General features: G+C 41.5%; 1 protein-coding gene across 1 annotated transcript; it reads right to left on the bottom strand.

Moving 5' to 3' along the window:
* Window positions 1-2581: 2581 nt before the first annotated feature.
* LOC136679730 (homeobox protein Mohawk-like) lies at window positions 2582-16159 on the bottom strand. The gene is made up of 7 exons (XM_066658397.1): window positions 16096-16159; window positions 15352-15628; window positions 13213-13360; window positions 12247-12403; window positions 11319-11627; window positions 3646-3676; window positions 2582-2885 (listed from the first exon to the last, which is right to left on the bottom strand). Exons 2-7 carry the CDS (start codon window positions 15546-15548, stop codon window positions 2684-2686), a joined length of 1044 nt encoding a protein of 347 aa, XP_066514494.1. The 5' UTR covers window positions 15549-15628; window positions 16096-16159; the 3' UTR covers window positions 2582-2683.
* Window positions 16160-26702: the final 10543 nt, after the last annotated feature.

Below are 26702 nucleotides of genomic sequence, written 5' to 3'. Positions count from 1 at the left end.
TCGGAGAGACAGAAAATGAACTCCAGATGACTGTAGTGTTGGGTCAGTTTTTGCTGCCTCCTCCAGAGTGAAGCAGTTCATTCAGAGACGGTCGTAGATAGGCAGGAACATGATCCCACACCTCAGTGTCTTTTTACTACGACAATAAGCCGAGCATAGACTCCAAACATGGCCGTCTTGTGGCAATAAATACCAGGATGAGTAGAACCATTCATGTGCCAGTGATTTCCCTGTTATTGTGCTCACATGTGGCGTAGCTCGGGTCACTCTTTAATACTCCAGGCTTCAGCGTGTCCATCACTCACCCAGAGTATCAAAAGATCAACACTGCTTTCAAATTGATGAACATGTCAGGAATGAAAACAACCAAATTTGCCTGTCATTAAATACCTACACGCTCAGGGTTGTTTTAAGTCTTTAAGAAATATGTTTGTCTAGTGTAATGCCATATTCCCGGGCCATGTCGGCAATGGGATGGTGGTCAGTTTGAAGGAAATCGTATTAAGTTACCAAGAATCTGACTGTCCTTCTATTATGACTGCTGTGGATGTTTTTCTTTGCTGTGTATTTTTTAACTCGCTAATATTAAGTGCAGATACCTTTTAGAAGGAATCTCCTGAACTATTTGTTTTAAAAGTGCAAATGTTCTTGGGAATTAAGAATTCAAAGTGCAGATCAAAGTGTCACAATTAGCCATTGGCCTAACGTATTGTGCCAGGAAGCAAAAGTATTTATTTAGCTTTTCAGTTCTGCAGGTTGTTCATTTTAAGTCCTGCTTTTGTCTTGCTTCCACTGTATTGAGGTGACATTTCAAAAAAAGTGAAGCGACTTTTGTACACAGTTGCATTTTCTGGTTTCTCACAATCCTAAGAAATGGAGTTACATTGAGGGTCATTTCGAGACCAGCAGCTTCCTTGTTTGATATAAATATTTTCAACTAATCTGTGTTCTCAGCAAGGTTTTTTTTCACAGCTTCACATCCTTTCAATCCCTTACTTTGGTGTCTTCTCTGTGATTTGTCTCAGTTGTGACGTTGTGAAGGGGTATTTTAATGCCCTTTGACTGAATACGCAAACATATCTGGAAATTTTAAGAATAATGAATAGTGAACTATCAGTATGCTGTACCCATGACGGACACAATGCACAAATACCATAGCGATATTAAAATTAGATATAAACACATCAGCTTTCGAAACTCTGATAAAGCATTTCGTCTGAAACCAAATGACACTTGATATTTTAATTGTGTTAAACAGTTTTAAAAGGTGGTGGATCCATCCGCTAAAGCACCCGTGTTGTTTTGGCTTTCGTGTTGATACAAAGGGTGTAGTCCTCCAGTAGAAGAAACTGCCCGAGGTGATGGAAAACTGAAAACGTGTTTCAAAATGATGCCTCTCCTCTGACCTTTGGAGGAGGAAACTTCATCGCAGTAGAACCATGGGTTATGTGATGGTCACCAGACGGTCTCGAACATCCAATTCCACAAACAACTGCTTTTGTTGGATAACAGATTCCAGACTGGCTTTTGTGGAAATAATCAGATCAGTCCCACACCATATCTAACACTGTTATCAAGGTGCATAACTGAAATGCACATATTTGTCCATTAAGGATGAATACATGCGAACATCTGAGCATTGTTTGGACGTGAAGGGAGCTAACTGTTTCAGCATGGCGGGTGCTATTTCTTTATCAGATTGGAAGCTCTTTTTGCTTCTTTTTGAGTCCTTCCCAAATAATATGCTTCGGTTTCCAGCCTACTGTATGTGTTACTAAAGTCTGGATGGAAATGATTCTTTCCTTGCCGATGTGGTGTGTGTACACTGGGGCCTATCCAATATGTTGCCCTTTTATATAAGGTGGGTCAGGTAATTTAATTTTAGTGAAAATCCTGGAAAACATTAGTCAACTGACTATAGCTTGGATTATGGTTAAAGGAATAATCAAAGTTTTTCAGCGCAAATGATGATTTCCCTTTTTAGAAAAGAGCAGGAAACCTGTTGACTTAAAATACAATTATATAGAAGTCAATGGGCAGCATGAGTCAACACTGGGTAGACCACCATGCACGGACTGGTCATCACTTCCCTTGGGGTCACCCAGAATAACAAAGCAATCACTTAAAGATACAGTAGGTAAGAATTCAATGGAACATTTTCATTAAGAAAGAATATTATGGCAATACATAAAAAAACAAAAACAAAACAAAAGCACTTTTCTGTATCGTGGGACAAAAATCCTGCCTCAGTAAACATCAACATTAACTTAGAAAGTGGTAAACGTATGAATATATTACATTTCAACCATGGAAAAGATGTCAGGTTAACAGATGTTGACGGCGGATGTCAAAGTCAAAATTAATTACAAAAAAAAAACGAGGAAAGAAGTGGTCCTGTTGTTGAGTGTAAATCTTGTGCTCTGGAGTTCAGCGGCATTAACAGTCCAAACAGAACAGAACTTGATCATTATAGGTCCCTTCCTGTCCTTGTTGGGTAGTGATATTAATAGTCAATCCTAGATACAAAGGCACATTGGTAAAACAATGCATGTCAAACCCTCCTTACAAAATACTGCAATGGATCACTTTGGGATTTCCAGAACTGGAGTCTTCAAGGAGTTTTTTTATTAGCCTTTGGTAACTGTGACTCTGTCCTAGTAATTATGGCTCAGGTACAGAACGGCTAATGCCGAGGTGCTATTGGCACTTTAACAGTTTTTATTTCTGCTATATGGGAGGATTTTTGGATGATACAGCTGGTGGTCCCTGTGGGGCCCACTCCCTCTTCACTCCGGGCCAGGTTGGTCAGGGCCATTGCAGCGTGGATCTCCTTCCAGTAGGTGGGGTCTTTCCTATGACCTCCTCCTTTATGAAGACCATGGCTCCTGAAATACAGAAATACAGACTATTAACCAAAGGTGTGGCTCAACCCTTGTGGACCCCTGAACCAGTGGTGATAAACTCATATGCCAAAAGTGGGGAAATAGGAGCTCAGGAGTTAAACTCAGAAGGCTAATTAAAGTATAGTATTAGCAACGAGCTAATCATGTATCATTAGTGAAAAGACAGATAAACTTAATGCCTATGATGTATTTTCTATATAAAAAAAAAACAGCCTTTATAGCTGCTCTCTGATGGTCTTGTGACCAATACTGTAAAAAGAAAGTCTCAAATAAATGCAGAGCAACGTAATGACTACAGTCTGATTTTGTTGAATTACAAAGTGCGGCTATGGGACAGTGTAGCTGAGATAATGGAGAGTGAGTGTAGAAACAAGGAGGCCATTTTAATATTATGCTGCACAAACAATGGCTGCCATCTTGAGAAAATGTCTTTTGTCCATTTTGACAAATTACAGTACGTCATACAGTGTCATTAACAACATAGGCAATATTATTTAGACTTAGTATAGGCACGATTTGAAGCATGTGTGTCACTATTTAGCTATGCTATTTGCACTATGCTAACTGTTGTATACAGGCTGCATTAGCTTAGTAGCTCTAGCTCAAAACTAAAGAAGCACATTTCAAACACCAGTCATACCTTGGCTAGTCTAGTCTATAGTCTTAGGTTAAGAAATAATTAGTGTAATATATTTTATGAAATATAGCAGTAAGGTATTTTCAGTATGAAGAGAACTCTCACCTGTCGCAAGGATGGGAGCAGTCCAGGGAGTCTAAAAAGAAATAAAAAAGAACCCTCAGTTTTGTTTGCTACAACCTAAACATCAATGGGCTGAGCTGTAAAAGCCTAGGTGCTGTGTGACAAAACATAGAAAGCAAAAGTAATGTTAAACCCAGACTGGACACGTAACTCTGCGCACTGACCCCATGCCGCTTTGTAACCGTCCCAGAGCACGTGAGCGTGCACTTGCTTTCATGTAAATCTAGATGTCTGAGGGCAGTTTCCCACCCTGGTCAGGGGAGTCAAAACTGCGTGGGGGTGGGTATTGTTACAGTGAACCCCTCTGTGAAAGTGGTCAGTAATTTAGCTTGGTTAAATTTATAATCAGAATGAGGAAGCTGCCACAAAACACAAGCCATATTGAATAAAGAAATAAACTGTATTCCTGTACTAAAGGTAATGAGGTGTTAGGAAGCTAATGCTAAAGTTCCCTTGTAAACCATGTAGTGTGCTCTGCTTTTATGTTAAAATGTTGTTTATATTTTAAAACATGAAAGTTAAGCTGTCTGCACTATTATATATTATTCTCTATTAAAAGCACATCAGGGTGGTACGGTGGCACAGCAGGTAGTGTCACAGTCACACAGCTCCAGGGTCCTAGGGTTGTGGATTTGAGCCCTGCTCTGGGTGACTGTCTGTAAGGAGTTTGGTGTGTTCTCCCTGTGTCCATGTGGATTTCCTCCGGGTGCTCCGGTTTCCTCCCACAGGTTGAACACACATTAGTAGGTGGATTGGCTACTCAAAATGTCCATAGATGTGAGTGTGTGAGTAAATGTGTGAGTGTGTGTTGCCCTGTGAAGGATTGGCTCCTCCTCCAGGGTGTGTTCCCGCCTTATGCCCAGTGATTCCGTGTAGGCTCCAGACCCACCGCGACCCTGAACTGGATAAGGGGTTACAGGCAATGAATGAATAAAAGCACATCTTGGATAAAAGCACATGTGAAATAGAACACAGATGATAAATGAGTGTGTTTGTGTTTCTTGGAACAATGTATTGTATCTGTAATGGGTAGTTGCAGCCTATAGGTTAAAGGAGTTTGCTTCGGACTGGAAGGCTGTTTGTTTGTTCCCCTGAACCCGAACAGGAAAGGAACACACCCTGGAGAGAGCAACACACCCACCCAGCTACACACACACACACAATACTATAGGAATGGCATAGATCACAAAATTTGGCTCATTTTTATAGTGTAAGTAAAGTTGAGTGTTCTTCAGAAAAGAGGGGGAGCCAAGACCTGTGCATGAAATTTGCAAGTGTCCCTGCTGGTGCCCCTGCCCATGTTGTGAGAAGGTTAGTGTTTTCTTGCATAAATTCACCCATTCTAAATTGTAGACGGGCCTGGGAATGAACTGATTTGTGGAATCCACCTCTCTGTGAGAAAACCCCACCAACAGCGAAGGGCAGGGGACTCCAAGCAGGTTGGGAAACACTCTCTCACAATCTGTGTGTGCTAGCGAGAGCATATGTGTCCACTTCAAGCTTTAAGCAAAGTGCTGCAGGCTGTTTCATCGTGCTGCAGTGGCCAGGCCAAAACAAATGCAATTATGTCTGTGCTGCGCAGAGGAGATGGAAAAACCATATCTGCGTTGTGTCAGGAACACAGGCGCTCTGTTCCACTGCGCCACAGCTCATTTGCATCGTTTAACGTTATTACAGTACTTTATTTTCTCTCTGACTTTCTCTGTTCCCCTGACACTGTATTGCCAGACTCTCCAGTGAGCAACAGCACTGTACTCAAACCTCCCCGGAAAACATATGCCTTTGGTTCTTCACTGATGACTGGGGAAGGTATTCTGAAGATTAACTTCAATGTGGTTGAAAAAAAACCTGTATTATCACTGTAGAGGATTTCAGTTTGTCATAGGCCTGTGGAGCCAGTGGGTGTGGCAGTCAGCACCAATAACATCACAACGGCTCTTATACGAATGGTGGCATGTGATGACATCTCAGTTGCCACTAAGTTACAGGCTGCCCTGATGACATTAAATTGCCCCATTATTGAAAGTTTGTGATGACATCATAATGCCCAAAACTGGAGATTTTGCATGTGATGAAACACAGTTGCCAATAAGTGACGGTGCACTGATCACAATGACACTTTATTGAAAGTGTTCATGTGATGACATCACATTGGCTAATAATTGGTATTTTGCATGTGATCACAAATGCCAATATATGACAGGCTGCAATGGTTACATCACAATGGCCCATTACTGAAAGTTTGCAAATGATGACATCACATTGGCTAATAATTGGTATTTTGCATGTGATCACAAATGCCAATATATGACAGGCTGCAATGGTTACATCACAATGGCCCATTACTGAAAGTTTGCAAATGATGACATCACAATTGCCATTATGTGATATTGGCCACTGATGGCATCACAATGGCCAAAAAGTGCACTACTGAGGCTGACAGATTTCATTCATTCATTATCTGTAACCGCTTATCCAGTTCAGGGCCTACCTGGAATCACGGGGGACAAGACGGAAATACCCCCTGGAGGGGGCGCCAGTCCTTCACAGAGCAACACACACACTCACACATTCACTCACAGACACACTCACACCTACCGGCACTTATGAGTCACCAATCCACCTGCCAACGTGTGTTTTTGGACTGTGGGAGGAAACCGGAGCACCTGGAGGAAACCCACGCGGACACAGGGAGAACACACCAACTCCTCACAGACAATCACCCGGAGCGGGAATCGAACCCACAACCTCCAGGTCTCTGGAGCTGTGTTCTGACAGATTTTACTGATGACATAATTTAAAATGCATAGCCACACAGAGTAACAAACAGTGTTTCTCTGTGTGCATAGTGTTTTTCTTGTTTTTGCTTGATGTCATCTTCTACCACCCAGGCAACATTTCAGTATTCAAGAGCACAAATGCAAAGAACGGATAAAGTAACTGAATGTTGTGTTTGATCCACCCTGAATAACAATGATGCATTAGCTTGTGGCCGCGGGAACATGGAAATCCTATCATTCACTGCAGCTGCATGAATTTGCTCTAGCAAAGTAGCTTTAAGAACATTTTTCTGTGGAAAACAGGCCCGCTCTTGGCATTCTTACTACTGAGAAACAGCCACACAGTAACATCAGCAGTGATTTGCATTAAAATCCTGGTCCACAGGCATAAAAATATAGGTCCAATAACTTATGCCACAGACAGACAGGTCTGTACAGTAGTCTTCTGGACTTGGCCCTTGGTCATGTGTATCTGCTTCAATTTGGCCTGTAACCATGAAACAGCCTCATTATTCTACTGGAAGCAGCCAGATCAGTGAGGAAAAATCTCTCTTAGGGGAGCCATGAGAGGGAAAATTGGACAGCGACCTCTCGCACACAGCACACAATTTTCAATAGTCTTTGCCTAAAACATCTCCCACTCAGATTTCTTCAAACAGCACCTGGGCCAAAAGCTACTATCAGGCATTAATAAATCATTTGGCATAAATTAGGCTGCTGCTACTGAACGTCTCTCTTCGGCCTCTCAGCTAATTGAGCCTCTCAAAGACCGCTGGCCTGTAATTGAATTTTAATGAAGTAAACTCAAACGTCTAACATCTGACTTTGACAATTTAAACCCAAAGCACTGACCAGCCTTAAAACCAGAGCCTGTACATCATTTCAGATTTTCATTTCTCAGGAGAGGTTTGAGGAGATTAGATCAATTACATAGTCCACACACAGGGAATGGGAATGTTAAAGTGAAACGTGGAAAAACAGCTAACAATGTTTAGAGGACATAGAGAAAAGTGGGACCCATTACAGCCGTGCAAGACCTTCTCTTTCACCAAATATAGACTTAAAGAAAAAGGAAACAGACTCAAAAACCATTTGCAAATCAAACAAAAGGAGTTGCTGGGCTGTGATTGTAAATTTTAATGTTTTATAAAATAAATTTTACAATGATTTTATCCTCAGTTTTCGTTGAATTTTCTCCCCAATTCTCACTCATCAGTGGAGAATGCAAACTGCCCAGGTCTGTCACATCAGCTGACAGATATCTAGCACCACAGACAGTGATGGAGAGTGGAGGCTGTCCTATCTACCCATCAAGGCAAACTATGCTTGTCAGGGTACTTTTTTGGAAATCTCTTGGTGATAGACCCAAGTGCTAGTCATGAGCTCCTGGAATATAAATCAAATGATCCATTTAGCTTTTTAAATAATGAAAGCAACTGTTGCCCCCTTCAGGGTGTGTTCCCACATCGCACCCAGTGATTCCGTGTAGGCTCCGGACCCACTGTGACCCTGAACTGGATAAGTGGTTACACACAAAGAATGAATGAAAGCACATGTCTTGGACCTATAATTTAATGCTGTTGTCCTTTAGTTTTTTCCTAAGACTAAAACTCAACAAAAACCAACACTTACACATTGACTAACCTGGCTCAGACTGGGCTTTTCACACTCTGCTGCTTTAAGTCAACATATGGCTTATTTCCTCCTTTCCTGCCTCTGTTCAACTCTGAATGGCCTCAACATCTCACCCCTACGTCCTCTAAAAATCCAGCTCTGCCCCCATCGGGCGGTTCTCAACGCTATCAGCCGCTAGACGTGCCTAAAGACCTGGACGCTGTCCACAGTGGAACAGCACTAACTACAGAAAATAGTGTGAAAATATTGACCTGAGCACTTTATGAGCACCGATCTGTAGGAAAGCCATTTTCCATCAAAGATGATGGGCAGAGGGCCCTGAGATTGCAGTTACGATGCACTGGAGCGTGCAGTGTTAATGATAAGTATGGGGACGAGGGAAACAGTGAGGTAATCATGAGTCTTGAACAACATGTGTAACCATATTAAAATGCAGTATTTGAATGGGATGCTATATTTCACTCCTAATGGTGGACCATACTTTAGATATAAATTATTGGAAGGCTTGATATTAGATGTTGGAACATTGCTGCGAGTATTAGATGGCATTAAACCATGTGAGCATTAGTGAGGTCAAGTACTGATTTTGTAGGGTTCGTTCTTGGTCACAAAAACACCATTGCAGCAGGTACCAGATGGAGCTCCATCAGTCTATAGGATGCCGCTCTACTGCTACACAACCCAAAGCTGGGACTGCTCAGCTTGTCCTGCTAGTGCTAAGTGACCCTAGACTCATGTTTTTTCTGCAAAGATTAAATGAGATGAACTATAGCTTTAACTAATATTAGATATGGTTTATAATATATAAGTATAACCAAAATAGCAAAGCCCCCTGGATGCTAAACTTCTGCAAATCTGTGTCTGTAGATACCAAAATACCACAGATTCAGTAGCAGTACACTTTGGTCTCCGCCGCAAATTTGGGCCATGGAAAGCCTTCAGTATGGAACCCAGCTCTGGAGCAGCGTAACCTCTTGGAGGAAACTACACGAGGGGGATTTTTATGGCTCTTATGTGCCATAGTTCCACTCTGGTTTGACTAGAATGTTTCCATCCACATTCCTGTGTGATGAAACTGCAGCAGGTTAGGAGCAAGCCCAGCAGAAAGGGGCCAAGCCTCAGGAAACTGCCAGAGAAGCACTCTGCTGATGTGTTTAATGGGATTCTCTGTGTCCTGACAGGCAGCAGCATTCATTATGTACATATCTCATGTCTCCTTTCTGTGTGGGATGCAACTTTGACTGACAACAGTCCTGGCGATCAGCAAATGGAAAACTGCTGAAACATGTCTGTCGTTTTATATTTCAAACATACAGCCGGAATTTAAGAATGAAGAGAGACAGATCAAACAAGTGTCTAAGCAGCTATACGTTGAGACGGACGATATGTTTGTTGTCCAAAGTGTGACAGCTAATGTAGCTTATAGCTACCCAGTTAGCATCGTAGCAAACTACGTGCCTTAATTATTACAATCTTGTCTCAAACAGTTTTGAGCTGGTAACTGTGAACAAATTTTGTCAGTGTTGTCAAGCAGTGCCAAGTCTTCAAATCTGGACTTTAGATCTAGCTTCTAGACAGAGATTTTAAAATGGCTGTCCTGTATGATGCCATAGCTGCAACAGCTAATATACCTGACTAGCCGTACCCTCATAGCAGCCAGCAATTTTAGCATCCCATCCTGGAACTTGGACCCTAGGTCCGTATTTGAAGACCTCTAGAAGGATATAAAGAACATTGTGCCGTGGAACAGTGGAAATGTGTTCTCTGGATAGATGGAATACCATCCTATACCTTTAAGACAAACTGTTGTGAGTTCTGTTAGTGATCTGGAGCTAATATCCAACATCAGTCCCTGACCTGAATGCCATCGATTGCTCCATCAAACTGCTAGTGTAAAGCCTAATTTAAAATTAGTAAATGAAATTTACCCCAAGAGTAAAACAAGTAAATTTACTCATTAATTCCCAAGAAACACTGGATGAGCAGGTGTCCAGAAACTCTTGGTCCTATCATGTAACTCCTTCCAAAAACCTGACTAAATCTGACCTGTGTGACCTCAGAGAGGAATTCCAATGTCTAGGCCACGTCACCCTCTGACACAGACTCCACCTAAAACCCAACCTGTGCGTGGAAACACAATAAAATCAAGAGATAAGCAACTAATGCTACCCACACTGCTATTATGTCCCATTAGGGAAATGTAATCTCTCCACACTCTGTGGTTGGCTACCTTGTTTGGCTTCGAAGCAAGCAACACAAATAACTACTTGCTTAAATTACTAGCACAGGCGCATAAAGAAATCAAAAGGAGAACATTCCTTCATTTTTTTCCCCCTCCAAAATGAGGCTGTTCCATTGTGGCAGGGAGACAAAACCAACAGAGTAATAGGACGTTTGAAAAGGTTGCGGTGGAAATTATGCAAACGATGAATTAAACTCAACCTCTTTGGCTTGACAGAAGCGCTCACGGCTCGGAGACATTAGCAGGTGTTCCTATAAGCTATGACACCACTGAGTAAAAGAACTTTCCACAGTTCATATAACCACCTTCAGTGCACTCCGAAATAAACACATCATCCTGAAACTTTTTGTCACATGATGTCAGCTAATAATATCAGGCAGACTTAATGTACATGTACACAATTAACTACAGCTGTAACTGTGATTTTGAAGTGAGAGACCAAACTTATGACCAAAAAGTTAAGGAATTACAAGTCATTTTATAAAGGATTACTAGGAGTATGGATTTGTAGCTCTGCAATTACAGCCTGTTGTCCAACGGATGAGGTGGGGGTGAGCTGGTGCATGTTGGGCTGGTCTGAGTGGATCAGACACAGCAGTGCTGCTGGAGTTTTTAAACTCTGTGTCCTCAAGTCCTTCATCAGTGACACAGGACTCTGTCAGCTGAATATTTTTGGTTGGCCTACTATTCTCAGTCCAGCAGGGACACTAAGATGTGTAAAACCTCAGCAATACTGCTGTGTCTGATCCACTCATACCAGCACAACACACACTAACTCATAACCACCATATCAGCATCCAAAAATGCTGAGAACTATCCACCAATCAAATCGTACCTGCTCTGTGGGGGTACTGTGGGGGTTCTGAGCTTTGAAGAACAGGGTGAAAGCTAACAAAGTGTGCTGAGCAACAGATGTACAGTCTGTAATTGTAGAACTACGCAGACAGTGAGTGTCCAACACATCTGTATCCACACACAAGACCAGTTTGAGCTCTTACCTGAGCGGTAGGTGAAGTTGGCCTCTGTCTCTGAGGATGACGGAGATAGAAGTTCATCGTCGTACTCATTGGAGCTGAAGGATCCAGAATGGTGTCTTTTCCGGGACTCCAGGGCTTTGCTGGAGGTCATGACATGGTGCAGTGAGTCGTTGAGATAACGGTTCAACAAGCTGCTCTTGTATTTTGGAGGAGACACATAGTCTGCACACAGAGAAGCATCTGTCCTCAAGCCTCTGTTGTCCTGGATCACATTCTTGGGTCGACTGGACTCAGATTCACACGCCTGCGTCTGTAGAGGGCTCTCTCCATCTGAGGGAAAGAAAAATATGGAACATAGTACAATGCATATTTCACCCCGTCCTCATGTAAACATACTGTTGTATTACACAAATCAGCTTGAACACCTGTTTTTATCATGCATCCACTGGGTTGCATATGGCTGCTTCTAAGCAGTCTAAGTATTGGCCTTATGTTGGTATTTCAATCCGCAAAGCCTCAGCCAACTGAGACCTGCAGTCAGAGAGGACAATAGGCCTTGCTTTTAGGGTTGTTAGGAATACCCTTCCTCTCCAATCATCTCTCTGTTCAGCTTCTGCCAGTTGATGTGACAGAACTGCTTCTCTTTTAAGCTAGTAGTGGCTGTTCAAAAAGAAGCAGTGGATTGGCAGTGGAGTGTCTCGGAGATGCTGGTGGAACTGTGTGTGACTTGGGGAGAAGACTCACCAATGGGGGAATTAATATAAATAAAATTAATAATAATAATAATAAATTCATATAGTATCTTTCTTATTGCTAAGCAACACTAAACCCCAAGTCACCCAACTTTTCAATTACTACATTAATAACATACTGCTTGTTTAAGATGGCTGACCCCAGCATTCAGTGAAGTCAAAGCCTCCAGTTGTCTTTCCCTCTCATCCATTCTTACCCTCAGATCCCTCAGAGTCATCACTGCTGATGCTGAGCCTCTCTGCATTCCCTTGGACATATTTGTTGTAGAGTTTGATGCGCAAAGCCCAGCTCAGGTCCGGTTGCCGGACAGTGTTCTTCAGCCTCCGCCGAGCGTTAGCGAACCAGTTTGACACCTGGGCAATCCACAAAATGACTGGGTTTTTACTTTTCACCAGAAGGAATCATAAGTGTACACTATATGGCTTTGTCCAAAATGGCTTCCTACTCACCCTACAGTACTCACTACATAGTGCACCATTATAGTAAACTGAAGTGGGTGGGTTAGTGAACAATTTTGGACACTATATCATATGGGTTTTCTCTGGGTGACTGTCTGTGAGGAGTTTCGTGTGTTCTCTCTGTGTCCGCATGGGTTTCCTCCCACAGTCCAAAAGTATCCATCTGTGTAAGTGAATGTATACCACCCTGCGATGGACTGGCACCCTCTCCAGGGTGTGTTCAATCCTTGCACCCAGTGATTCTGGGTAGGCTCCAGACCCACCATGACCCTGAACCACATAAGTGGTTACAGTCATTGAAACCGGAGCACCTGAAGGAAACCCACGCCGACACAGGGAGAACACACTAAACTCCTCACAGACAGTCACCCGGAGCGGGAATCAAACCCACAACCTCCAGGTCCCTGGAGCTGTGTGACTGCGACACTAACCTGCTGCACCACCGCCCAGACCAGATCATGCCACAGTAAAAATAAATCAAATTTAAACATTCCCTGACCTCACTAATGATGCTCTAATTGCTGAATACCATTACATCCCAACAGCTATGTTCAACAACCTAGTCATCTTAGAAAATCAAAGGCTGTAACTGCAGCAAAGGGGACAAATGATCTATTCCAAGCAACTGATATATTAATGCTCAGTGCATTAAACCTAGTAACAAAATAGAAGTGTGTGGGGAGCTGTCTGTTCGCTGACCTCACCTGGACCAGGGTCATGTGGGAGCCAAGGGCCAGGAGGATCTTCTCCGTTTTGGTGGGGTAAGGGTTGTCTCTGTGTTTATAAAGCCACTGTTTCAGAGGCCTAGCCATGTCCTGCAGAGCCTGCCGCTTGTGCCGGACCTTCCCCCCACTGTACACAGAGAGAGAGAGAGAGAGAGAGGGAGAGAGAGAGAGAGAGAGAGAGAGAGAGAGAGAGAGAGAGAGAGAGAGAGCCCACAATGTGAAAAACAGAACCATAATTTAATCTCACTAAACTCAACCTTCTGCTCAGAAAAAAAAAACACCAAGCAGAAACCCCTTCACCTTCCGGACCTCTTCTTAACTCCTAACACCTATAACTTAAAGTACTGGTCAAAAGTTAATGACCAGCCAATATTTACTAGTGTTCACTAGTGTGTTTGTCAATCTGTGTTTCACTGCACGGATTGGGTTAAATGCAGAAAAGTGATTCTAATATTTACTTAAATTCCAGTTAAAATGGCTATTATGTGCAAGTTATTCCTTTTTCTGAGGAGGTATATTTCTGAGACATACAGCAAGAGCTTCTGAAACTGATGTTCAGAACAGCATTAAACCATATTCACAACATGGGAACCCTAACAACCGACAGACAACAGAAATCAAGATGTACAATCACTGAACACCTCCTCAGCTCTCTGGGTCTGAAAGGACGTGGAGCTGGAGAGAAGCCCTTACTGAGAACAGGAAAAAGACGAGATGCATGAAGACAGGACCGGTCGCCCCACAGCAAACTCAGTTACTTTACAGATATAGAAGTGTGTGGTTGTCTTAATCTGGCATTAGAACTGAACTTCTGTTAATCAGCAGATGTCACTGTGGAGCAAAGCTGCTACTGAGTGCTACTGCAGCTGCATCTGGCACAGGGTCCAGTCTGTGTTCATCAGTCTTCTGAACACATCGGGCAGCATCACTACAGAGCACATTCACAAACCCTGATCACAGCATAAACACACTTTACATCAAACCCAAAACAGAAACGACTCTTCCTTTGTCATTAAACACAGTGTGTGATATGTGTATGGAATCTCTCAGTGTTTATATCAGTGAAGAACAGTGGGGTTAGGGTGAGTACACCTACAAAGTAACATTATGAAGTAAAAATTATTATTCTCGTCCAATCAAATCCGTGCATCTCCAGTATTGTAATATGAAAGGACTGTATATAAATAGAAGAGGCTCTGAGTTATTTTTTGACTATATCTTTTCTGAAAATGATAAAATATAGCTTCAGTGTATAGCTCTGTTTCTGAATAAACACTGGTGAGAATAAAAAGCTTGACTTTTAAAATAACAAACAAACAAATGACCAAACTTCTGAAAAATCTAAGTGTTTACGTTGTCTCCAAATAACTTAATTAATAATTTAATAAACAAACAAACAAACAAATATATTAATGAATAAATAACAAAAATAGAAGGACAATATTTCTATTTTACAAAAAAGGCCTTCATTTGGGGGAAATATCTAATTGTGATGATTCTGACCAATAATATGATTGCGATTCAAACTATAAATCGTTTCTAGAAATTAATCCTCGGACCTGCTTTAATAACAAAGTCATTCTGGCTTTGATTCTGAACATTGAATGTAGAGTTCTAGGCTTTCATTTAGTCGTTAACCTTAAGACATTGTTCTTGATAATTGAGGCTAAAGTAAAAAGGAAGCTCTTGTGATGTGATTATTTTAAAATGATGTTTAATCGTTCAGCCCTGCAACGAAGAAATCAAGCCATTGTTTATACTGTGCCTGGATTTCATGCTGAATGGAACAATAGACCTAATACATGAAGCTGCTGATTAAAACTGGAAAGCAAGACAAGCTGTGATACAGTGAAGCACTTTATAAACCAAGCCTTAGAAATCATTAGAAACACAGATGAGCTGTGACTGGACTGCTGACCAGCGGCTGTGTTCATGTCACATATTAATACCGTTATCTTCACGTGTAAATGACTTAATAAAGGTCAGTCGAATGCTCCTTTATCTGTAGGAACTATAAACACCCAGAAGAAAGCACCTCCAAAAAGACCCTAGCCCTCCTCTGAGTGGAGGTGAAGAAGGAATACAAACCCCCCCCCCCCCAAAAAGCACAGTACGTACCCACTCCTCCTGAGTTTCAGAGCCCCTTGGCTGTCCAGCCCCTTGTGTCTGGACAGTAACTCTGGATGCTGTCCATCGATCACATCTAAATAGTTCAGGCTGTTCCTCTCCACGTCTTTCTCCTCAAAACGCAGACGCTCCTCGAGCTTATTAAAAACAATGGCACTCATATTTTTCCTGGTTTTGCAAGTGTCCATTTGTTTATAGTTTTTTTTGTTTGTTTTTGGCAGGCGTAGATCTGTGGCTCCAGAAATGCATCCACCATCCAGCAATGCGCCTGTGGGGAGATAATAATGATGAAGTTAGCACATGTGGAATATGTACAATGCTGTGCAAAAGTTTGGGGACCCCCAGTTAAATAACTATGAAATATAAAGCATGGTTTCTCTGATTAAAAACAGACACATCCTCAAAATATAATGTGTTTATTTGCTGCATTTAACATTTAACACGTTTTGGCAGCTTTTATGATGTATTTAAATCATGTCTTTTATGTTTGCACAGAAATAGTGAATTGTCTTTGAAAAGGAATTTGTTAAACATGGCATTATTTTCATTTAAAAAAAAAACAAACCAACTATGTGAACTGACCTGGAGTGTCTAAACGTTTGCAAACAACTGTGTACAACGTTCTATCAACATGCAATATCAAACATGACAGAAATATATATTTAAGACTAGTACAGACAGCTAACACAACCAAGCAATCAAACCAAATACACTAATCCATAAAAGGAGTCTTACTGCAGGCGTGAAGGAGTTAATGCAGCGAGCTGGACATGTTGCGCGTGCCTCTCCTCCCCTCCGCTTCCATCTATGAGCCGCTGAAAGAGGCGCGCGACTGCATGAAGTGCTCCGCGTGCTCCAGTGGGCGGGGCTCCGGGGGCATTTATTTATTCACACAACAGGAATATAGACAAGCCACGCCCACCAGTGCTGGGATTGGACAACATTAGCAAAGTAAACAAATAAATTATCATGAACAAAAACCTTGCATCTCCATTTTGTTCCAGCGTTTTCATAATGTGATTTTTTTGTCTCCACCTGTAAATGTATAATTTTGGAGATACAAGCTTTTCTCACAAGTGCAATTATATATGCTTTTTCAAAAAATTTAGTGTTAGATAAGCACCAGATAAAAGCAACATAATATTCACCTGATCTGATCCAGTACTCACTTGGTTAACATCATATAAACACCAGGTACTATCAAGTAAGCACCAGATATATCAGGGAAGCACCATATAAAGCCTACTATCAAGTGAACACTAGATACAAATGAACAACAGACACTATCAAGTGTACGTTTAATACCATCAGCTGAGTGCCAGATATTACTAGCCCTCTGCTTTAAAGTACACCAGTAGCTTTTTTTTTTTTTATCAATTTCCTTTCCTCTGTAATCACTTCCTCACGGGTCCACGACCTTTCAGACCCAATGTGTTAAGTTTTATTTTTTTCCTCACAGCAGAAGTATGATTTTGACTGGACATTGCATAAATGAATAATTCTGAGACCGCAGTAGTCATTGAAAATGCCATTTTTTGTTGGGTTTTTAAGATATATTTTTCTTGTTATATTAATTTTTTGAGCTTTCTAAATTATTCCTGTTGTTTAAACAGCTGACAGTTTGTCAAGTTTTGCTAATAAATCTAATGGTTGAATAATTTTAATTGAAGTTGTATAATACTTTAATCCGTGCTATTTGTAGATGGTGGGCTCCCCATATCCTCATTTGGACTCAGTTTCAAACTGGACACAGTGCTGCCCTGTCTCTGGAGCTTTCGTATGAAGAGCTGTGGTTATGAGGCTGTAAAATTTTCAGTGCAGGAACACAGCTGTACAGATTCTTCTGAAAAGCATTAGACGACACAGTGTTATAGCACCAATTAGAGGCGACTCCGGACCACAAACACCAAGGCCACAAAATGTTCTGCGACAGACAATAAAACCAATAGCAGAAACAGCAAGCAACACGAGTTCTGATTCTCATGGACGTATGCCCTATGGCCTTGTTCTGTTCACCAAACAAGCCACATGTGCCATTACATCACTGCCCCCAGCCACTTTCCCTTTTAACATTCCCCTAATTACTGTTTTTGATTTCTTTTATTAAGCCTCCACAAATGACCACTCCTAAAATACAGATTTCCACTACAGACTGGTATGAATATCATCCCCTAAATGCACACATACTGTATATACAGCAGATAGGGTGTAAATATGTGGATTTGAGGGGCTGATATTTAGTGAAGTGGGCTTGGGAGTAGTGGGTCACCCTTTAATCTCTGAGATTGTCAGCAAAAGTGTGAGTTGGTGGATAAAACAAAAACAAAAACAAAAAAAAACAGCACTGTCTCCTCCCTCAACATCCACTCTGAAGTGCCCATGAGCAAAGCACCTAACTTCCTACTGCTCCCTGGACACTGGGAGGGCTGTCTGCCACTCCAGGTGTGTGTGTGTGTGTGTGTGCTCCCTCTCTGAGTGCTTTAGTGTGTGATGCATATGAATATTGTTTGCTACATTTTGGTGTTAACAGTGACTGATTTTATGCTGCATCTGATTGGCCGGTGGGGGCAGCTGTAGATCTAATTGGTCACAGTGTGCGTGTGTTTGTGTGTACAGATCAGGGCAGTGTGTAAAGGAGAATACTCTGTGTGTCTTTAGTCTATAACCAGCTCCATGTGTCTTATCTAAATAATCAGGGTTCCAGCACGGATCATTTCTCAGACAAACACACATGTTAACTCCTTATTGGTTTAAACTTACACCTCTGTCTCAAATCAGTCCTGACACATCAAATATCACTACAGTTTACATCAAGGAAATAAAGTTATACTTGGGCTTATTACACCACTCTCCATCCATAGAGTAAAAGAAAACCGTTTACACCAAAGTTAACCTTATACCAGAGCTGAGGAACTCAAATATCGATCCCAATCTTTCAGATATTTGTGATATGTTTTATAAGTCAGATCTGTCTGATATGTATCTTTATATATGTGATAACTGTGTATAATCTGTATCTCACTGGGAAGGTATATGTCAGTTAACATTGATTCATTAATTGATTCATCCATTCATTCATCTGGTCTTACATTTAACTTCTGTAAGTGCTTCATCCTGATCAGTTTCCGTGGTGGGTTCAGAACCTACCCAGAATCACACAGTCACTCACACACTCATATTTGTGGATAGTTTTATCCACTCACCCAGTCACTCACACACCCACACACCCCCTACCCACATGGGTGTTTAAAAAAGTGGAAGGAAACCTACATAGACACAGGGAAAATACGTCACACTGCTCCTCACAGTAGGTGAACTGAGGAGTAGATCACACCCAGGACCCAAACTCCCCTTTTTAACAATTAGTTAAATGTTACTTAACTTATGTTCAGTGAACGTGTTATTATAATAAATATATAATTGACAAGTACAAGTTATTAAATGCTGGTTAGTTATTGTCTGCTGTCAAACAATAATCTATCAACAAATGTAAATGTTTACAAATTTCAAATGTCAACATGCATTGTCTATTGTTTATTAATCATTCATCAGCTTTATTGACCATTGTAAGCCAGTCATTTCTGCCAGTAATCAATAACATTCAGTCAAAAGTCACTGTCAATAACAGGTTCTGAATTCATTTGTTTTCAGTTGTAGAAATTTGTTTTCAAAAGTTACTGTAATCACTTCATAGTCTTCACTATCTTCAGCAGAACTGCTCTGTGAAATAATTTCCTTTTAGGCTAAGATTTAGCAGCACATTCAAACATCACAGTGTCGGAGGTCAATGCTGAACACTGATCTCCATTCAGAGACAAGAACTCCAAACATAATCACGAGAGAGGTGGAAAAAGGAAAGTAGTGAGTGAAATCAAGAAAAAAGAAATATGTGGGGAATGAGGTCAAACGCTTGAAGCTGTATTTAAGTCATATTTGAGAAGATGAAAGTGTGGAGAACCTCAAGGCCACGCAGAGGAGTGAATAACGCTCAATTACTTCCATTTAGGTAATCAACAGTCAGATGGTGAGAAGGTGGACAGATGTGGCAGATGTGCTACTGAGCTGAACACAGCTATTTCCATCCCATTGGGATTGAGAGATTGAAAGAAGATCAGGACCACTTGCTGAAAATGGATTTTTAAACATTTTACTGTGAAAATAGATTTATTTGAACTTAAAATTCTGAGGTAGTTGAACATCTAATACGTTGACAGAAGGGGCCTCGGGGTGTTTTGCTTTGTCTGATTATTATTTAAGCAGCACTAGGTAGTAGTTTTACCTTAAAATGACTTTACTGTCTTTGTACTAGGGACAATAAAGACTCTGTTGTTACTGCTCCAGGCTCAGCACTACAGAAACTGAACTATGTCAATTTTAGAAGAGGGTAAAAAAAAAACACACACACTGTGACTGCTGTAAAAGTGGGAGTTTCAAAAGTGTCTATAGGTGTGAGTGTGAGTGAATGTGTGAGTGTGTGTCACCCTGCAAAGGACTGGCACCCCCTCCAGGTTGTGTTCCTGCCTTGCGCCCAGTGATTCTGAACTGAAGAATCATTTACAGACAATGGAACTTTCTGTTTGTAAAATGATTACAGCTGCTTTAATAAATCTATTTGTTTTTAACAGTGAGCACCAATCATCAGTAAAAGAATACAGTCACTTTGTGTGGGCTATCCCAGGATAAATTGCATTTCCATGTGTGTAACCAACAAACCTAGCATCGCCTGCTCTCGTAATTCCTCAAACATCGCTAATCAACTTTTGCCATATCGAAAAAACAAAACAAAAAAAAAAAAACCATCAGATCCCCTAGGGCCATTTTGCGTCATGTGTTTTTTCTCTGACAATAAATCAACTTGTGAATATCATCCACAGGGCCCAGTAAACTGTGCCTGACCACAAACCAGGGCTAGCGTCATCATGCTAGCTGTTTTGCCCATTAGCCGAGGAGCAGCTCAATAGAGAGGTGAAGACGGTAAATCCATGTTCCACATACACAGAACCCTGCAGAGCTGACTTTGATAGATCAGTTCCTTCTTGACCGTTTGAGGTTGGACACCTGCTTGGCCGAGTTCTGCTCCGAAGACTGGGCTTTAGACTGGAGTTAGAGATTAGCTTTGGGACCTGGGTCTCCCACAAGTCCAATTTTCCAAGTACTTTGAAAACTATTTTATTACAAGTAAAGGTTTTAAGATGAACTTTTAATTCGTAAAGACATTCTATGATATGAAGAACTTCTTTTAACTTTATTCTCAAAGAATGAACCATTATCTTTAAACCAGGATTAAAACCGAACAGACTACAGCTCATATTTCACTACAAATTACAAATGTGTTAGATCCTGAAGATCTTATAAATAAGACAAGCATTCATTATTCATTCATTCCCCTTCTGTAACCACTTCATCCTGATCCTGGTCGAAGGATAACATCTGTCAATGCAGGGCATAACACACCCTGGATACATACGCCCATGTAATCAAACACTCACCCAGTCACTAACACACTCATAACAGCGGGCAAATTCACACACAAACCCAGTCATAAGTTCACGCATACATCCAGTCACTCACATTCATGCATGCATGTGGACCATTTCACACAGCCACCATGTGTGATTGGACTTTTGGAGGAAACTGGAGCATCTGGAGGAAACCCACACAGACACAGGGAGAACACATCACGCTCCACACAGTCAGTGACCCGAGGAGAAGATCGAATCCAGGACCCTGGAGCTTATCACCATGCTACGTTCTCCATACAAGTATGACGACTTAAAATGAACTAAAATTTAACCACATGCCATTTTTAGTTCCCCCCCCAAAAAAACTTCAAACCATCTCTGGAGGTTCAGAGGGCTGCCTTCTGCTCTGATGGCACCGCTGCACCAAACCCTTTTTGTCAGCTTCATTTTTAAAAGTGTAGCAGGGATCTGCAGGCTACTAAACTTTATCAGATGATGAACTATATGAAAGGGACAGGATCCCACTGGGTGATGGTTCATCACATATATTTCATGACATGATTAGGCCAAAATGGTTCTTTTGACCCAGTTAACAGCGGGCCAGCACTTTGCAGGGAAGGACACTAACTGGGACAGGTTTAATTCTGTCAGCCTTTTAGCAGGTGGCTCTCTCTGATGTCCTCACCCCATTATAGAACAATGCCTGACCACTATGGCCTCTGACAGGGCACTGGATGCAACTTTGCTGCACTGCACAGAAATAAATATAAACTGTAATACAAGCCGTTTTAAAAGAGCCCACAGTGGAAGTCTGAATACTTTCACTGCATTTTAAAACACTGGTGAACCTTTATATTATTTCAACATTTCTTGTTGAATTGAGCAATTTCTTCATTAAATATGAATTTCAAATAAGTATTTTTTAAACATAAATCTGACTCATACTTTTGTGTTTGTAGCTCTCTCTCTCCATTCACAGAGAGTCTAGTTTTTTATGAGTAGAAATGACTGGCTGCTGAGTTGCCAGGCCAAACTTTCTTATAAGGACTTTGTTGGAGGGGCTGTTGTTTAAAAGGGTGTGTTCAAAACCCTGTACAGTTCATTTATATAAAATTCAGACTCAGTGTTACGATCTCTGGCAGCTAGCTATGCTTCAAATGCCATTAGCTTTGTTGCTAACTATGGCACTCTGAGCAGTGGATCGCAGCACCATCTAACACCAGAGTAAATGAGTGCACCTGCGAGGGAAAATACTATATTACTGGATGATTGCATTCATAAATAAAGGTTTCTTCACATGTACAGAGACAGCTAAGATATTATTTGAGATTTAAAAGTTATGTTTCAGGGACTTTAGGGAGCACAAAGCTGTTCAGTGAGGGACAAAGCCATTATGTCCTTCATGTGAGTTGCCCAGAAAACATAAAAACACTTACATTTGCTAAACACATTGCTATTTATTGGTCCTATAAGACTCTTTTTTGTCCACAATAACCCTAGTTTGTAGATTTAAGTATAGACAGTGGGGACACGCCTCTTTGGATATCCAGTGAACACTGCATTGTCTCTAGCAATAATTGTGAAAAAGATATTAAAATATAAATGTCCACCATTGCCTAATCAATGTAGGTGGTACACAAGCAGTTAACAGATCTCATTCTCTACTATGAGTCAACAGTTAGCATCGTTAGATTTGCCGTTAGTTGCTAATGTATGAGGCCTACCCTATCTACAAAAGAAAGGCTGTAGATGACAGATGCCTGTCATAAATTCAGAAAGCTTCAGCTTCCAGCTGACCCTTCTATGGACTGCTTTTATGTACCCACATATTTCAAAATCAAACCTACGCCCTCGCGATGAGCTCTCTTCCAAAAATCTTCTGATATCCAGCAACTTTATTTTCATTGTATATCTCTTCATACATCTGTGTTGTGACTTATTACTGAAAAATAAACCCCATCCCAAAGATCCAGCGCCCCGAGAGTTTTTTCTCTAACAAACGGCTGCTGAAATGTGTTGCACATTCGTTCCCTGAAAGCTCCCCTGGTGTTTAAATACTGTAGTTACTGTATCATGTAATTATGACTTTCCCATCAATCACCTTTTGGTACTAATGCATCATTAACTCAACAAATAGCTCCCACATGTTCCTCTAAGGCACCCCTGGTGTTCATGCCACATTCTCTACTCCGTGCCTTCTTCAGCTTGTGGCCTACATCATGGTTTATGGATCGGCTCATGCTTGTTACTGGAGAAACATTTCGTAATACATAGTGAATGTGGGGTTCTGGGCGTTTCTTGAAGAGTTTCTTGAGAGTTATTTATACTTAAGGTTTCGTAGGTTAAAGTTTTCAATACTTGATTGTGACAGCCTTATTACCTATGCTTCCCTCAAGGCTGACGGTTTTATATTTTCACATTTGCTCGTAACTCCAAGGCTGGAATCCCCCTGCAGCACATTAACGTCTCCGTACTTAGCATCATGCTGATTTCCGATGGTCAGCAGCAGACAATTTTATGCCTTTCACACCCAATTGCCCTTATAATGCAGAACAGAGGTAAAACTCCACGCAACTCTCTGTTATTCCTCGATCCTCATTAGACTCATTGACTGTTAACAGCACAGCGCTAGGCCCAGGATCAGGAAGAACACACCTGCACTTACAGAGTCCATTACTGTCCAGCAGTTTTGAGAGACTCTAAACGGTGCTCAATGAAGCGTGTGGCTGATAATGAGTGAGTCTGGAAAGCCATGAGGAGGCAGAGGACGACGATGCTCTAATTCTCCAGATTCTGAAGTGATTCATAGCTCCTAAGCTCCACTGGCTCGTGTGTGAAACAGCTGCCAGCCCGCAGCTCAGTAAACAGCATCTGCAACATTAACCACAAAATGGCCATCCTTATTTGAATATATTTTTGTAAATAAATATATTTTATTCAGTTATATTCTGGAAATAGTTGCACTCAAGCAGCATGGTGGTGCTCCCGGTACTGTGAGGACTGTAGTGTGTTCTCCCTGTGTCTGTGAGGGTTTCCTCTGGGTGCTCCAGTTTCCTCTCCCAATCCAAATACTTTACCTAATGATTCCAGGTAGGCTCTGAACCCACCACATCCTGAACAGGTTTCAGAAAAATGATACACAAGAGAGATATGTGCAGTGGACAAGTACTGTGAGGGTTAACACCATGGAAAGAAGCTGGACATCAATAACTAACTGTAACAGCCTTAGACTGGTCTTTTTTTCAGCTGGATTAACAGGCCCAGAGAACATCATCCACTTTTGAATGCCGTTTCAATATTTCAAGTCTGGAAAGGCTTGAGCGCACTCCCGATATGCTAACGTGAACCAAAGCAAACAAGCAAAAGACATAATCCTCCAAAAAAGGCCATCCAAAATGGAAGAGCAGACATACAAATTAGGATTCTCTGCTATGGAAAATGAATCTCCCATAACAGTGGAATAACATAACGCTTGGCAGCAGGTGGAGGAATTTTGTAAGTTATTTTTTAGCTTAGCGATTAGCGCGCCAAGTTGTCTGTCAGAGAAGACACTCTTTAGACTTATATGTACAACCAACAGTCAGGTTCAGAGCACCTTTAGATGAGATAAAGTCAGTCTGCTGTGAAATCCGAAGCTTATTTAATGGGAGATAACAACGTCTGTTTTGTTTGAGACTGAGCAGCTTGTCTCACTTGAAATAAGCTAATAAATTTAAGCTAATAAGGTTTAGCTTGGATTTAAAGAGATAACTTTCTATTTCTCCTGATTACATTCACACTTAAAGGGGCTTTTTGGTCCAAAACTATTATTTCCCCTGTGAAAAACACTTCAATTGCACTGATGTACATAACTCGTGTTATTTTGGAGCCGCTAATTTGTAACAAATCACTACAATTATGTATTTAAATCACATTATGCTAACATATAGTGAGAACAGTAGTAATGTGTTACAAAACAATACAATTATTTAGGGGGTTTAAATGGTATGGGGTGGTGGTGATGTCAAGGTTCATTAGCCATTTGAGGTGTAAATTTAAAGGTTAAATGGACTTTAATAGGACTAAGCTTCTTTCCAAGCTTCACACACCACTCAAAAAGAGCTGTAAGATTAGGTATGGTATGAATGGCTGAGTGAGCAGCACTGCAGGTGGCCACAGTCTCTCTCACTGTGCAGAAAAATAAACAATCTTAAATCACCCCAACAAGAGAGTTCCTACAAGCAACGGTGCTGAGGTCATGGTGTAAGTCCCACCTCGCTAAGGCCCTGCTGATTTTCTGAGGACTGGTCAGAGCCCTGAAATCTCCTGACACAAAACAATATGAGAGAGCAGTTGGAAGGGGAACAGTACTGTTTTTGGAGCTGCAAAAATCACAGGCTAAATATGTTTCTATCTGCCTGGGGGTTGAAAGAGCACTGCTTTTCTATGCTGTATCTATTTGTACCTCCAGCAACCGGCAAGGACAAGAGCGGAGAGCACCCCAGAGAGGAAATGTCCTGTTTTCAGAACCATGTTTCACTTCCAATGGCCATAATACAGCAGCCACATTAAACAGTGTTTTCCTTGGAAAACAGGTTCTGCCCAATGCCCTGTCCAAGCCAAAACATACCGGCTCAGTCCATATAAGAGGATATGCTTAAAGACAGGCCGCTTTCAACCACAATAAATGGACCTCATTAGAGATGCTTCTTAAAAAAACATTAATTGCAGGCTTGTTTTCCACAAAGGAACATCAAGAGAAGTGAGTCATGAACCTGCTGTCGACTCTTTTTGAATGTTCAGCCTTGTGCAAAAGACAGAGACCTCACTTCAGTTACTTTCCAGTCCAATAGGCTACTGGAGACTTCTTCATTTAAAAAGGGGTAACCTTACACAGTTCTCTCTGTGTCTGTGTGGGTTTCCTCTGGGTGCTCAGGCCTCCTCCCAGTGGGGGGAAAATATCCTCAGGTATGACTGTGTGAATGACTGGATGAGTGTGTGAAACTGTCCTCTGGTGTGAGTGTGTGAATGACTGAGTGAGTGTGTGGTGCCCTATGATGGATGGGTGCCTTATCCAGTGTGTGCTCCTGCCATGCTCCCGGCGATTCTGGGTGGGCTCTGGACCCATCCTGGCCTTGAGTGGTTGCAGAGGATGAATGAATAATGTAAGCAGCAGACAGAAGAACTTGGCTTAGACAGGTCCTCCTTTGTTTATTTGGAGCCTGTAGATATACTCTGGTTGTAAAATGACCTTTTTCATGAAGGATTCTCCAGAAGATGATGATATTCTGCAGAGCACTTTTGACCACTTGCTTTCTTTGGTCATAAATGTTCAATTTTCACACAATGAGTAGCAAATATTATTTTTTCCTTCAGAAGGGAAAGTCACATTTCAAAGAATCTGAGGGAAAGCGTGCTGCCTCCTGGTATTTAGAGCATGGACCCCAAAGTATAAAAGACATAAAATAAGGCCAGTCTGTCCACAATGAGTCTGAATCCCACCGCTGCCATTCCACACTTTGAAAGCATACCTTTATAACATATACATTCTGTACACAGCACTGAGACAGAGTCCATGGTAAGGAAAAACACATTTTTGTAATCCCAGATTCAGTGCTGAAGGGCCATGAGTGATTTGGTTAGAGGTGAACATGAGGTCTCTGTGGCTCTTTATGTTCTCCTTGGTTCTAGGCCATTAAGTCCACAGGCTCGGCTGGTTCTGCACCAATAGGAACCCATCGGATGTTGCTGTAAATCACGAACCAAGGAAAATAAGAGATTCCAGCACACTTATATTATGACTATCATGAAAACGCCACGTGAACAAGGTGCGAGCAGCAGTCTGGTCCAACCTCACACAATCTGTTTGCGTGTTTTGGAGAGGTGGCCAATGTAATGAAG

This window comes from Hoplias malabaricus, chromosome Y (genome assembly GCF_029633855.1).
Source record: "Hoplias malabaricus isolate fHopMal1 chromosome Y, fHopMal1.hap1, whole genome shotgun sequence".
NCBI classification, from domain to species: domain Eukaryota; kingdom Metazoa; phylum Chordata; class Actinopteri; order Characiformes; family Erythrinidae; genus Hoplias; species Hoplias malabaricus.
This window is presented reverse-complemented; position numbering and strand designations above follow the sequence as displayed.